The 16,404-nt window shown below is 51.8% G+C and overlaps 1 protein-coding gene across 1 annotated transcript in view; it reads right to left on the bottom strand.

Annotated features, from left to right (window-relative positions):
- Nucleotides 1-14,532: 14,532 nt before the first annotated feature.
- LOC142243993 (uncharacterized) overlaps nucleotides 14,533-16,404 on the bottom strand; it is a 22,589-nt gene continuing 20,717 nt past the window's right edge. The window contains exon 2 of the mRNA XM_075316178.1: nucleotides 14,533-14,640. Coding sequence (XP_075172293.1) covers nucleotides 14,533-14,640 — 108 coding nt within the window. The remainder of the gene's footprint in view (nucleotides 14,641-16,404) is intronic.

Raw genomic sequence — 16,404 nt, forward strand, 5'->3', positions numbered from 1 at the left:
GACATATAGAATACACACACAGATCATACTCACACACACAGATCACACTCACACACACATATAGAATACACACACACAGATTACACACACACAGACATATAGAATACACACACATCACACTCACACACAGACATATAGAATACACACACATCACACTCACACACAGACATATAGAATACACACACATCACACTCACACACAGACATATAGAATACACACACATCACACTCACACACAGACATATAGAATACACACACATCACACTCACACACAGACATATAGAATACACACACATCACACTCACACACAGACATATAGAATACACACACACAGATCACACTCACACACAGACATATAGAATACACACACACAGATCACACTCACACACAGACATATAGAATACACACACACAGATCACACTCACACACAGACATATAGAATACACACACACAGATCACACTCACACACAGACATATAGAATACACACACACACATCACACTCACACACAGACATATAGAATACACACACACAGATCACACACACACAGACATATAGAATACACACACATCACACTCACACACAGACATATAGAATACACACACACAGATCACACTCACACACAGACATGTAGAATACACACAGATTACACTCACACACAGACATGTAGAATACACACAGATCACACTCACACACAGACATATAGAATACACACAGATTACACTCACACACAGACATATAGAATACACACACATCACACTCACACACAGACATATAGAATACACACACACAGATCACACTCACACACAGACATATAGAATACACACACACAGATCACACTCACACACAGACATATAGAATACACACACACAGATCACACTCACACACAGACATATAGAATACACACACACACATCACACTCACACACAGACATATAGAATACACACACACAGATCACACACACACAGACATATAGAATACACACACATCACACTCACACACAGACATATAGAATACACACACACAGATCACACTCACACACAGACATGTAGAATACACACAGATTACACTCACACACAGACATGTAGAATACACACAGATCACACTCACACACAGACATATAGAATACACACAGATTACACTCACACACAGACATATAGAATACACACACATCACACTCACACACAGACATATAGAATACACACACACAGATTACACTCACACACAGACATATAGAATACACACACATCACACTCACACACAGACATATAGAATACACACACATCACACTCACACACACACAGATTACACTCACACACAGACATATAGAATACACAGATCATACTCACACACAGACATGTAGAATACACACACACAGATCACACACAGACATATAGAATACACACACACACACATCACACTCACACACACACAGACATATAGAATACACACACACACACATCACACTCACACACACAGACATATAGAATACACACACATCACACACACACACACAGACATATAGAATACACACACACAGATCATACTCACACACAGACATATAAAATACACACACACAGATCACACTCACACACAGACATGTAGAATACACACACACAGATTACACTCACACACAGACATAGAATACACACACACAGATTACACTCACACACAGACATATAGAATACACACACACAGATCACACACAGACATATAGAATACACACACACATCACACTCACACACACACAGACATATAGAATACACACACATCACACACACACACACAGACATATAGAATACACACACATCACACACACACACACACACACACACAGACATATAGAATACACACACACAGATCACACTCACACACAGACATATAGAATACACACACACAGATCACACTCACACACAGACATATAGAATACACACACACAGATCACACTCACACACAGACATATAGAATACACACACACAGATCACACTCACACACAGACATATAGAATACACACACACAGATCACACTCACACACAGACATGTAGAATACACACACACAGATTACACTCACACACAGACATATAGAATACACACACACACATCACACACAGACATATAGAATACACACACACAGATCATACTCACACACAGACATATAGAATACACACACACAGATTACACTCACACACACACAGACATATAGAATACACACACACAGATCACACACAGACATATAGAATACACACACACAGATCACACACAGACATATAGAATACACACACACACAGATCACACTCACACACAGACATATAGAATACACACACACAGATTACACTCACACACACACAGACATATAGAATACACACACACAGATCACACTCACACACAGACATATAGAATACACACACACAGATCACACTCACACACAGACATATAGAATACACACACACAGATCATACTCACACACAGACATGTAGAATACACACACATCACACTCACACACAGACATATAGAATACACGCACACAGATTACACTCACACTCACACACAGACATATAGAATACACGCACACAGATTACACTCACACACACACACACAGATTACACTCACACACACACACAGACATATAGAATACACACACACAGATCACACACAGACACAGACATATAGAATAGACAGATCACACTCACACACAGACACCGACATATAGAATGCACATAGAAATCAAATGTACATATTAAAAATTAAAAAACAAAAAAAAACCATGAGCTCCGCCATATTTTTACCATCCAGCCAAGGTAAACACACAGTGGCGGCCCGGTATTCTGAGGCTGGGGAGGGCGAGTAATGCCCCCCCCCCCCCCGCTCCCGAGAATATCAGCCCACAGCTGCCCGAGAATGTCGCATCCATTATGCATCAGTCCCGGCGTGTTACCAGGTCTTCCCGATTGTCGTGATGCGGTGGCAATCGGGATAATAACGAGTTAATAGCAGCCCATCGCTGCCACTAAGTCCAGGCTTAATCATGGCAGCATCTATGAGACACCCACAAAGTAAAGTGAATTAACACACACACCGAAAAAAATCCTTTATTTTAAATAAAATAACAAAAAAGCCCCTTTTTCACCACTTTATTAACCACCCCAACACACAGCTCCGGCGTAATCCACACAGGTCCCACGACACTTGCATCCAGCCACATCTGACACAGTGCTCAATGCAGCCTCGATCAGTGAGCAATGGTGCAGGGGTAAATACAGGTCATTTCTCACGGTCAGTGATGTCAACATATTACCACTCGCGAGAACTGCAGTGTGTCCTCACAGGGACTCTATCTATTGATTGATTGATCTGTCCTTTATCTATTGATTATCTATCGATTATCTTTCTATCCATCTATCTATCCATTATCTATCTATTTATCTAACTATCCATTATCTATCTATTTATCTATCCATCAATCTATCTATCTATTCCTCTATCTACAGTCATATGAAAAAGTTTGGGCACCCCTATTAATTTTAACCTTTTTTCTTTATAACAATTTGGGTTTTTGCTATTTCAGCTTCATAGATCTAATAACTGATGGACTGAGTAATATTTCTGGATTGAAATGAGGTTTATTGTACTAACAGAAAATGTGCAATCCGCATTTACACAAAATTTGACCAGTGCAAAAGTATGGGCACCCTTATCAATTTCTTGATTTGAACACTCCTAACTACTTGTTACTGACTTACTGAAGCACTAAATTGGTTTTGTAACCTCATTGAGCTTTGAGCTTCATAGGCAGGTGCATCCAATCATGAGAAAAGGTATTTAAGGTGGCCACTTGCAAGTTGTCCTCCTATTTGAATCTCCTATGAAGAGTGGAATCATGGGCTCCGCAAAACAACTCTCAAATGATCTGAAAACAAAGATTATTCAACATAGTTGTTCAGGGGAAGATACAAAAAGTTGTCTCAGAGATTTAAACTGTCAGTTTACACAGTGAGGAACATAGTAAGGAAATGGAAGAACACAGGGACAGTTCTTGTTAAGCCAAGAAGTGGCAGGCCAAGAAAAATATCAGAAAGGCAGAGAAGAAGAATGGTGAGAACAGTCAAGGACAATCCACAGACCACCTCCAAAGACCTGCAGCATCATCTTGTTGCAGATGGTGTCAATGTGCATCGGTCAACAATACAGCGCACGTTGCACAAGGAGAAGCTGTATGGGAGAGTGATGCGAAAGAAGCCGTTTCTGCAAGCACGCCACAAACAGAGTCGCCTGAGGTATGCAAAAGCACATTTGGACAAGCCAGTTACATTTTGGAAGAAGGTCCTGTGGACTGATGAAAGAAAGATTGAGTTGTGTGGTCATACATAAAGGTGTTATGCATGGAGGCAAAAAAACACGGCATTCCAAGAAAAGCACTTGCTACTGTAAGGGGGTGGTCGAGCCCCTGTGAGAAGAAACCCCCCAGAAGACATAACATGGTTCTAAAACGTGTTTATTAATCTTTACAGTATTTTATAAGGATGTATTAGAGTTTTATGCATATTGTAATGTATAAGATGTAGCAGAGTACAGAATGTTGCTATGTAGAGGTGTAGCAGTATTGAAGATGTAATGTACAGTATGTTCTGTCCCCACTTAAAGGCGATGGAAGGTGCGTAGTTGTGAGAGGTTGTGAGAATCTTACCTTCGTTTTCCTATAGGTAGGGCAGACAGGACCAGAGCACTCCAGAGTGAAAACATGCACAAGCTGAGATGAAACAATGGTGGTTTATTTTCTCCAAAGGTTAGGACATGCAGAGTGCAGTAATCCAAGTACTTGGCATTGTAATTCTCCAGTGATGCTTGCCTCTGTAGCTACTACGTGGTCAGAAGACTTTGCTTCTAGTAGCTCCTATAAGGGATCTTGCTCTCACAAAAGCTCTGGCTGGAATGAACATCCCAGGAAGTGATGCAAGAGGGTCATCAGACACTCCCATGGGCTGGGCAAAAGAAACAGAGGAGCTGAAAAGTCTGACCAGTAGATGGCAGCAGAGACAGACATGAAAAACATTAAATAACAGTTTTAACTAAGACAAATAGAAACAGCACACAGTATGTGCATTGGTATAAGGCAGGGGTGGGGAACCTTTTTTCTGTCGGGGGCCATTTGGAAATTTCTACCAACCTTCGGGGGCCGCACAAAATTATCAATGTTTAAATGACCCTACTATATTGGGTGAAGCAATTAATTAACTGGGGGCATGGGGCTGGGGGCACAGACACCACACGCGGGGCTGGGGGCACAGACACCACTGGAGGGGCTGGGGGCACAGACACCACTGGAGGGGCTGGGGGCACAGACACCACTGGGAAGAGGCTGTTAGGGCCAGGTGGACAGGCAGACCCAGGAGGTGGATCCACTGGGCCGAACACCTTACTGAAGGCAAGGGGTCCGATAGCCAGAGCACTACGGGTAGCAGGACAGTCCGTGCAGAAGAGTGGAATGGAGAAGTCCCTGGGACCACGGAGTCACTGATGGTAGTCCGGGTGACGGAGCTCAGGTTCGGAGGCCGGGATGTGGTCAGGCAGAGTCCAGAACCGATGGAGCGAGAGGACGAGTCACCACAGGGATCAGAGATGGTACAGACTGACGAGATGGCAGATAGTCAGCGTTCGGTGTTCGGGAATCAGCAGGACCGGATGGCGAGGCAGGAGCGGCTCTAGAAGAGAGATAGGTGAGTATATCACAGAGACACAAGGAGACCTGACTCCTAGCTTAGGAAACACGAAGAACAGGCCCCGCCCACTTGGACATTACACCCCTTTATACCCTGTACCTGTGTGATCAATATCCTGTCTGTGGACACTGGCCCTTTAAGAAAGGGTCAATGATCGCGCGCGCGCCCTAACGCGCATGCGCGAGGCCCGGGTGCCAGAAGCCAGTGCAGGGAGCGGCGAACAGGAGGCAGGGGAGCCGGGCTGGAGCGAAGCTGCCGGCGGACGCTGGGAGCGGGGACCGGGACGCCTGGGGATCCTAGGTGAGGAGGCCTGGAGGCTGTGGAGCGGGGAACGCCGGACACAGGAGCCGGGGAGCGAGCCAGGGAAGCCGGGGAGCGTGGCAGGGGAGCCGGGGAGCTGGACAGGGGACCCGGGTAGCGTGACAGTACCCACCCCCCCACGCCCCCCTCCCCGCAACCGGGATAGGAAGGCACGTATCAGAGGAGTACCCACATTCTCCCGGGGTTCCCAGGACCTATCCTCAGGACCATACCCCGCCCAGTCCACCAAGAAGAACTGCCGGCCCCGTACGGTTTTCATGGCCACGATATCCCTTACCGCATAGATGTCGTCATCGGCAATAGGAGGAGGAGCCGAACTGGCAGCAGCGGAGAAGGAACCAAGGACAACCGGCTTGAGCAGGGAGACGTGGAAGGAGTTGGGTATCCTCATCGTGGCCGGGAGCTGCAGCTTGTAGGAGACCTCATTTATTCTGATGAGGACTTTAAACGGCCCGATGTAGCGAGGGCCCAGCTTGTAAGATGGTATCTTCAATCGGACATACTTGGAGGCAAGCCAGACCAGATCTCCTGGAGAGAAACATGGGGGATCCAGACACCTCTTGTCTGCGTGTCTCTTCATCCGAAGGGAAGCACGTCCAAGGGACGTCTTGACAGAGTTCCAAATCGTTGCAAAGTCACGTGCTACAGCATCAGCAGCAGGGACATCCGAGGAAGAGGATACAGGCAATGGGACGGAAGGCTGAAGCCCGTAAACAACATGGAAGGGAGAGCTGGAGGAGGACTCACTGACGTGGTGGTTATGGGAGAATTCAGCCCAAGGAAGAAGCGTGGACCAGTCGTCGTGATGGGCATTGACGTAGTGACGTAAGAAGGAGGTCAAGATCTGATTGACTCGTTCCACTTGGCCATTCGACTGAGGATGGTAGGCTGAAGAAAAGTCCAGAGTCACTCCCAGATGTTTGCAGAGAGCCCTCCAGAAGCGGGAGGTGAACTGAGTCCCTCTGTCGGACACAATGTGGGATGGAAAGCCATGCAGCCGGAAGATGTGCTGTATGTAGGCGTCAGCGAGTTCCTGGGCTGAGGGCAGTCCAGCCATAGGGACGAAATGAGCCATTTTGGAGAACCGATCCACCACGACCCATATGACTGTGTGACCGGAGGACAGGGGCAAGTCCGTAATGAAGTCCATTGCAATGTGTTGCCACGGAACAGAGGGTATAGGCAGAGGCAGAAGACGGCCATATGGCAGATGTTTGGGCGTCTTATTCCTGGCACAAGAGGAGCAGGCTGAGACAAAAGAAGCGACGTCTGTGCGAAGGGATGGCCACCAGTAGTGACGCACAATTGTACTCCATGTTCTCTTCTGACCAGCATGGCCGGCTGTTTTCGAGGCATGGCCCCAGTGCAACACTTTTTGCCTGTCGGTCTCAGAGACATAGGTCTTCCCAGGCGGTATCTGGGCCAGAGTAACCGGAGCCACCGGAATGATTTTACTAGGGCAGATGATGGGCTGGGATGTCTCCTCCTCCTGCTCCAGGGGCAAGAATGACCTGGACAAGGCATCTGCGCGTACATTCTTATCCGCGGGTCGGAAATGGAGCTGGAAATCGAACCTGGCAAAGAACAAGGACCATCTGGCTTGCCGTGGGTTCAGTCGCTGAGCAGACCGCAGGTATTCCAGGTTCTTGTGGTCCGTGTAAATGATCACGGGGTACATTGCTCCCTCCAGAAGGTAGCGCCATTCCTCCAGAGCCAGTTTGACTGCCAATAGCTCTCGGTCACCGATGGTGTAGTTGCGTTCAGGCGCTGAGAAGCTCTTGGAGAAGAAACCGCAAGTCACCATCTTCCCGGAGGAGGACTTCTGCATGAGCACTGCTCCGGCTCCCGAGGAGGAGGCATCCACCTCCAAGGTGAACTGTCGGTTTAACTCCGGACGGTGGAGCACAGGGGAGGAAGCAAATGCCCGCTTCAGGGAGCCAAACGCGGCGTCGGCCGCAGGTGACCAGTCCTTTGGATTAGCCCCCTTCTTGGTCAAGGCGGAGAGAGGTGCAGTCAGAGCAGAGAAGTGAGGGATGAACTGACGATAATAGTTTGCGAATCCCAGAAAGCGTTGAATTGCCTTCAGTCCAGAAGGAGGGGGCCAGTTGAGAATGGCAGAGACCTTCTCCGGATCCATCTGCAGACCGGTATCGGAGATCACGTAACCCATGAAGGGTAGAGAAGACTGCTCGAAGACACACTTCTCATACTTGGCGTACAGATGATTCTCCCTCAGTCTTTGAAGTACCAGATGCACGTTCTCTCTGTGGGTCTGGAGGTCCGGAGAAAAGACCAGGATGTCATCAAGGTACACCACCACACAGACGTAGAGAAGGTCTCGAAACACGTCGTTCACCAATTCCTGGAAGACTGCTGGTGCGTTACACAGGCCGAAGGGCATCACACAGTATTCGTAGTGCCCATCGCGAGTATTGAACGCGGTCTTCCATTCGTCCCCTGAGCGGATGCGGACCAGGTTGTAGGCACCCCGAAGATCCAACTTGGTGAACACACGAGCTCCTCTAAGCCGATCAAACAATTCGGGGATGAGCGGCAGGGGGTACTTATTTTTCACGGTGATTTGGTTCAATCCCCGGTAGTCTATGCATGGGCGTAGGTCGCCTTCTTTCTTCTTAACGAAGAAGCCTGCTCCAGCAGGAGAGGAGGATCTCAGAATGAATCCCCTTGCCAGGTTCTCTGTGATGTAGGTAGACATGGCCCTTGTTTCGGCAGGAGACAGCGGATATATCCGTCCTCGAGGTGGTGTAGTACCCGGGAGCAGGTCGATGGCACAATCGTAAGGACGATGTGGCGGAAGTACCTCTGATTCCTTTTTGTCAAAGACATCCGCGAAGGACCAATAGGCCGAGGGCAGTCCCGGTAGGGACTCTGGAACCGGAGGTCGTCGGATGGGTTGTATAGTCTTCAGACAGTTCTCGTGGCAAGAGGAGCCCCATCGGGTGATTTCACCAGTGCCCCAGCTCACTGACGGGTCGTGTGTCCGTAACCAGGGGAGTCCCAGCAGGATTTGATGGGACATGTGTGGGAGGACGTAGAGAGCGATGTTCTCGGTGTGCAGGGCACCGATACGCAGTTCCACCGGCTTGGTGATCCACGAGATGGTGTCAGAGAGGGGTCTCCCATCCACAGAGGCAATCACGAGGGGTTTGTCAAGTGGAGTAACAGGCACCTGGTACTTGTCCACCGTGGCCTGCTGGATGAAATTGCCTGCTGCCCCGGAATCGAGGTACGCCTCGGCCGTGAACCGCGTCTCTCCCGTTGTCACTTGAACGGTCCACGTAACTGGGTCTGAGAGAGTCCCAGCACCTAGGGTGGCCTCTCCTACCAACCCTAGGCTTTGGAGTTTCCCGGCCTCTCTGGACAGGAGCGTAGAAGGTGTGTGCCCTCTCCGCAGTAGAAGCAGAGGCCCTTGGCGAGCCGTTCTGCTCGGCGTTGTTCAGACTGCCGCAAACGGTCGATCTGCATGGGCTCGTGGACGGAGACACCAGATGAAGTTGACTGAAGTACGGCGGGCTTCTGCGGAGGAGAGGAATGCCGTATCGGACGTCTCTCACGGGACACCTCTTTGGAACGTTCCTGAAAACGAATGTCCACTCGAGTTGCTAGGGTAATCAGGGCATCCAGGGTGGACGGCACATCACGACCAGCCAGCTCGTCTTTAATTCGACCCGAGAGACCTTCCCAGAAGGCGGCGGTTAGAGCCTCATTGTTCCACCCGAGTTCCGAAGCCAAGGTGCGAAAACGGATGGCATACTGCCCCACCGTCATGGTGCCCTGACGTAGCCTGAGGAGAGATGAGGCAGACGCAGAGGCGCGTCCGGGCTCGTCAAAGGTGCCACGAAATGCCTGCAGGAACTCCTGGATGTTGGTGGTCACCGGATCCTCCTTCTCCCACAAGGGGTTCATCCAGGCCAGCGCCTCACCCTCTAGATAGGACGTCATGAACGCAACCTTGGCTTGGTCAGAGGGAAAAAGGTGCGGCAGCAGCTTGAAATGGAGAGAGCATTGGTTGATGAAACCCCTGCAGGTCTTGGGATCTCCAGCGTACCGGGGTGGTGAGGCCAAACGAAGTCTGGAAGCATCCGAGGAGGCTGCCACGGGAGCTGTGGCCTTGGATTGTACAGTGGAAGCTCGAGATGCCGAGGATGTGACCGACGCTTGCAGCGTGTTCAGACGGGCGTCCACAGAAGTCATGAAGTTCAGCATGCGGGTCTGGGTCTCACGCTGGCGTGTGAGTTCTTCCTGCAAGGCCGCTAGTGCTTCGGCGGGATCCATGGCCTGTTCTTACTGTTAGGGCCAGGTGGACGGGCAGACCCAGGAGGTGGATCCACTGGGCCGAACACCTTACTGAAGGCAAGGGGTCCGGTAGCCGGAGCACTACGGGTAGCAGGACAGTCCGTGCAGAAGAGTGGAATGGAGAAGTCCCTGGGACCACGGAGTCACTGATGGTAGTCCGGGTGACGGAGCTCAGGTTCGGAGGCCAGGATGTGGTCAGGCAGAGTCCAGAACCGATGGAGCGAGAGGACGAGTCACCACAGGGATCAGAGATGGTACAGACTGACGAGATGGCAGATAGTCAGCGTTCGGGGTTCGGGAATCAGCAGGACCGGATGGCGAGGCAGGAGCGGCTCTAGAAGAGAGATAGGTGAGTATATCACAGAGACACAAGGAGACCTGACTCCTAGCTTAGGAAACACGAAGAACAGGCCCCGCCCACTTGGACATTACACCCCTTTATACCCTGTACCTGTGTGATCAATATCCTGTCTGTGGACGCTGGCCCTTTAAGAAAGGGTCAATGACCGCGCGCGCGCCCTAACGCGCATGCGCAGGGGAGCCGGGGAGCTGGACAGGGGACCCGGGGAGCGTGACAGAGGCACAGACACCACTGGGGGGAGGCACAGACATCACTGGGGGGAGGCACAGACATCACTGGGGGGAGGCACAGACATCACTGGGGGGAGGCACAGACATCACTGGGGGGAGGCACAGACATCACTGGGGGGAGGCACAGACATCACTGGGGGGGAGGCACAGACATCACTGGGGGGGAGGCACAGACATCACTGGGGGGAGGCACAGACATCACTGGGGGGGGGCTGCACACAGGACTGGGGGGGGCTGCACACAGGACTGGGGGGGGGCTGCACACAGGACTGGGGGGGCTGCACACAGGACTGGGGGGGCTGCACACAGGACTGGGGGGCTGCACACAGGACTGGGGGGGCTGCACACAGGACTGGGGGGGGCTGCACACAGGACTGGGGGGGCTGCACACAGGACTGGGGGGGCTGCACACAGGACTGGGGGCTGCACACAGGACTGGGGGGGTGCACACAGGACTGGGGGGGTGCACACAGGACTGGGGGGGTGCACACAGGACTGGGGGGGTGCACACAGGACTGGGGGGTGCACACAGGACTGGGGGGGTGCACACAGGACTGGGGGGTGCACACAGGACTGGGGGGGTGCACACAGGACTGGGGGGGTGCACACAGGACTGGGGGGATGCACACAGGACTGGGGGGATGCACACAGGACTGGGGGGAAGCACACAGGACTGGGGGGGCACACACAGGACTGGGGGGGCGCACACAGGACTGGGGGGTTGCACACAGGACTGGGGGGTGCACACAGGACTGGGGGGGTGCACACAGGACTGGTGGGGGGGTTCACACAGGAATGGGGGGGTGCACACAGGACTGGGGGGGTGCACACAGGACTGGGGGGTGGTGCACACAGGACTGGGGGGTGGTGCACACAGGACTGGGGGTTGGTGCACACAGGACTGGGGGTGGTGCACACAGGACTGGGGGGGTGCACACAGGACTGGGGGGGTGCACACAGGACTGGGGGGTGGTGCACACAGGACTGGGGGGGTGCACACAGGACTGGGGGGGTGCACACAGGACTGGGGGGGTGCACACAGGACTGGGGGGGTGCACACAGGACTGGGGGGGTGCACACAGGACTGGGGGGGTGCACACAGGACTGGGGGGGTGCACACAGGACTGGGGGGTGCATACAGGACTGGGGGGGGTGCACACAGGACTGGGTGATGGGCTGCACATAGGATTGTGTGGGGGTGCACACAGGACTGGTGGGGGGGTTCACACAGGAATGGGGGGGTGCACACAGGACTGGGGGGTGGTGCACACAGGACTGGGGGGTGGTGCACACAGGACTGGGGGGTGGTGCACACAGGACTGGGGGGTGGTGCACACAGGACTGGGGGGTGGTGCACACAGGACTGGGGGTTGGTGCACACAGGACTGGGGGGTGGTGCACACAGGACTGGGGGGGCTGCACACAGGACTGGGGGGTGGTGCACACAGGACTGGGGGGGTGCACACAGGACTGGGGGGTGGTGCACACAGGACTGGGGGGGTGCACACAGGACTGGGGGGGTGCACACAGGACTGGGGGGGTGCACACAGGACTGGGGGGGTGCACACAGGACTGGGGGGGGTGCACACAGGACTGGGGGGGTGCACACAGGACTGGGGGGGGTGCACACGGGACTGGGGGGGTGCACACAGGACTGGGGGGTGCATACAGGACTGGGGGGTGCATACAGGACTGGGGGGGTGCACACAGGACTGGGTGATGGGCTGCACATAGGATTGTGTGGGGGTGCACACAGGACTGGTGGGGGGGTTCACACAGGAATGGGGGGGTGCACACAGGACTGGGGGGGTGCACACAGGACTGGGGGGTGGTGCACACAGGACTGGGGGGTGGTGCACACAGGACTTGGGGGGTGGTGCACACAGGACTGGGGGGTGGTGCACACAGGACTGGGGGGTGGTGCACACAGGACTGGGGGGTGGTGCACACAGGACTGGGGGGGAGCACACAGGACTGGGGGGTGGTGCACACAGGACTGGGGGGGTGCACACAGGACTGGGGGGGTGCACACAGGACTGGGGGGTGGTGCACACAGGACTGGGGGGGTGCACACAGGACTGGGGGGGTGCACACAGGACTGGGGGGGTGCACACAGGACTGGGGGGTGGTGCACACAGGACTGGGGGGGTGCACACAGGACTGGGGGGGTGCACACAGGACTGGGGGGGTGCACACAGGACTGGGGGGGTGCACACAGGACTGGGGGGGTGCACACAGGACTGGGGGGGGTGCACACAGGACTGGGGGGGTGCACACAGGACTGGGGGGTGCATACAGGACTGGGGGGTGCATACAGGACTGGGGGGGGTGCACACAGGACTGGGTGATGGGCTGCACATAGGATTGTGTGGGGGTGCACACAGGACATTGGGGGGCTGCACACAGGACTGGGGGAGGGGTGCACACAGGTTTGGGGGGGTGCAAACAGGACTACTGGGTGATGGGCTGCACACAGAACTGGGGGAGGGGTGCACACAGGACATTGGGGGGCTGCACACAGGACTGGGGGAGGGGTGCACACAGGACATTGGGGGGCTGCACACAGGACTGGGGGAGGGGTGCACACAGGACATTGGGGGGCTGCACACAGGACTGGGGGAGGGGTGCACACAGGACATTGGGGGGCTGCACACAGGACTGGGGGAGGGGTGCACACAGGACATTGGGGGGCTGCACACAGGACTGGGGGAGGGGTGCACACAGGACATTGGGGGGCTGCACACAGGACTGGGGGAGGGGTGCACACAGGACATTGGGGGGGTGCACACAGGACTGGGGGAGGGGTGCACACAGGACATTGGGGGGCACACTGCGCTGAGAGTTTCATGCAACTCTGGGGGAGAGGGTTTACAGAACTTAGGTTTAGGCACAAAGCATTGGGCAGGGCACATAGCAGCAGAGGGTCGGCGCTGGACTCACAGCAGCATTGCACTCACATCACCGGAGTGCAGGAGCCGGACACACTGCATCAGAAGGAGAAGGCGGGCACTGATCTCCGGAGGGCAGGGGGCGGACACACAAGGCTGGGAGCTGAGGCTGCTGTGGACCCGCCCACAATTGGCACTGGCCGACGGGAGAACACATTGCAGCACAAACAGCAATGTGTGGATTTAAAGGGCCGGCGGCAGCAAGACCGCGGTGACAGCACCAGCACTGCCTCCCCCGGGAATCTGCCCGGGGGCCACATAAAAGGTCATGGCGGGCCGCATGCGGCCCGCGGGCCGGAGGTTCCCCACCCCTGGTATAAGGTGTAATGTTATGTAGTATATAATGAATAATGCTTAATAAGGTATTATTGGTGTTTTAGGTGCAGGTGAAAAGTTAAATCTGCCCGGTGACAGGTGACAGCTGGGACTCTAGGATTAGCCAATAGGGAAAGAGCTACTGCTGAGGGAGAGAAACGGTTGCTGTGGAAACGTCAGTTAGGGCCTAGCCTGTGACAGGAGCAGACGTCAGGTCTGAGGAGAAGCAGAGCCGCATGATATGGGTGACAAGAAAAGAGGGAGACCATTACATAGAATAGTGTGACCGAGGAAAAGAAGGAACGACTGACAGAGAATGACGAGTCTAGTGCAAGACAGAGCGGGACAAGGACGACGTGAGGGTCTTAAGCAGGTGTCCATGAGGCGTCTTGAGGAGCTTATAGCTCGGTCCAGCCATATTGGCAAAATCTCTCTAAGAGGGAAAAGACGTGGAACTGCTTAAGGAGGAGAAAGTCTTCCAAGGACTGTGATGTGATACCAGGCTGGGTAGTGAAGGGAAGAAAAGGACTTATGGAGGTTGGAACAACTGAACTGAAGGTTGTATGCTCCTCTGTGACACTGACACATGTAAGAAGATTTGTATCCACTTTCTAATGTACATTGGTGTTGACAAGTTTATGTTCAGTAAAATGACATTTTTTATGAACTTGTGGTCTCCCTCAATGAGCTGTGTACCATCTGGTCCTGGCCGGCCCAAACCATCGGCAACATGCGGCCTGCAAAGGCGCATCGCCTCCAGAGTGCAACACCACACACCCAGCCAGGACTTCCATTTTCATGTAGCGTGCCGGGGTGCGGCAGACAAATACCTCGCCCACGACTACCACCCTACACCACCTTACACTACCCACAGTAAAATTTGGTGGAGGTTCCATCATGCTTTGGGGCTGTGTGGCCAATGCCGGCATCGGGAATCTTGTTAAAGTTGAGGGTCGCATGGATTCAACTCAGTATCAGCAGATTCTTGGCAATAATGTGCAAGAATCAGTGAGGAAGTTGAAGTTACGCAGGGGATGGATATTTCAGCAAGACAATGATCCAAAACACCGCTCCAAATCTACTCAGGCATTCACGCAGAGGAACAATTACAATGTTCTGGAATGGCCATCCCAGTCCCCAGACCTGGATATCATTGAAAATCTGTGGGATGATGTGAAACGGCTGTCCATGCTCGGCCACCATCAAACTTAACTGAACTGGAATTGTTTTGTAAACAGTAATGGGCAAAAATACCTTCATCCAGGAACTCATTAAAAGCTACAGGAAGCCACTAGAGGCTGGGATTTCTGCAAAAGGAGGATCTACAAAATATTAATGTCACTTTTATGTTGGGGTGCCCATACTTTTGCACCGGTCAAATTTAGTTTAAATGCGGATTGCACATTTTCTGTTAGTACAATAAACCTCATTTCAATTCAGAAATATTACTCAGTCCATCAGTTATTAGATATATGACACTGAAATAGCAAAAACCCAAATTGTTATAAAGAAAAAAGGTTAACATTAATAGGGGTGCCCAAACTTTTTCATATGACTGTATCTATCTATCCATCTATATATTATCTATCTATCTATCTATCCCTCTATCTATCTATCCCTCTATCTATCTATCCCTCTATCTATCTATCTCTCTATCTATCCCTCTATCTATCTATCCCTCTATCTATCTATCTATCCCTCTATCTATCCCTCTATATATTATCTATCTATCTATCTATCTATCCCTCTATCTATTATCCTATCTATCTATCTATCTATCTATTATCTATCTATCTATCCCTCTATCTATCTATCTATCTATCTATCCCTCTATCTATCTATCTATCTATCTATCTATCTATCCCTCTATCTATCTATCTATCCATCTATCTATCCCTCTATCCATCTATCTATCCATTTATATATTATCTATCTATCTATATATTATCTATCTATCTATCTATCCCTCTATCTATCCCTCAATCTATCTATCTATCTATCTATCCATTTATATATTATCTATCTATCTATCTATCTATCTATCTATCTATCCCTCTATCTATCCCTCTATCTATCTATCCCTCTATCTATTATCCTATCTATCTATCTATATATCTATCCCTCTATCTATCTATCTATCTATCTATCTATCCCTCTATCTATCTATATATCTATCCCTCTATCTATCTATCCCTCT

The sequence above is a fragment of the Anomaloglossus baeobatrachus genome, chromosome 6, assembly GCF_048569485.1.
Source record: "Anomaloglossus baeobatrachus isolate aAnoBae1 chromosome 6, aAnoBae1.hap1, whole genome shotgun sequence".
In the NCBI taxonomy this organism is placed as follows: domain Eukaryota; kingdom Metazoa; phylum Chordata; class Amphibia; order Anura; family Aromobatidae; genus Anomaloglossus; species Anomaloglossus baeobatrachus.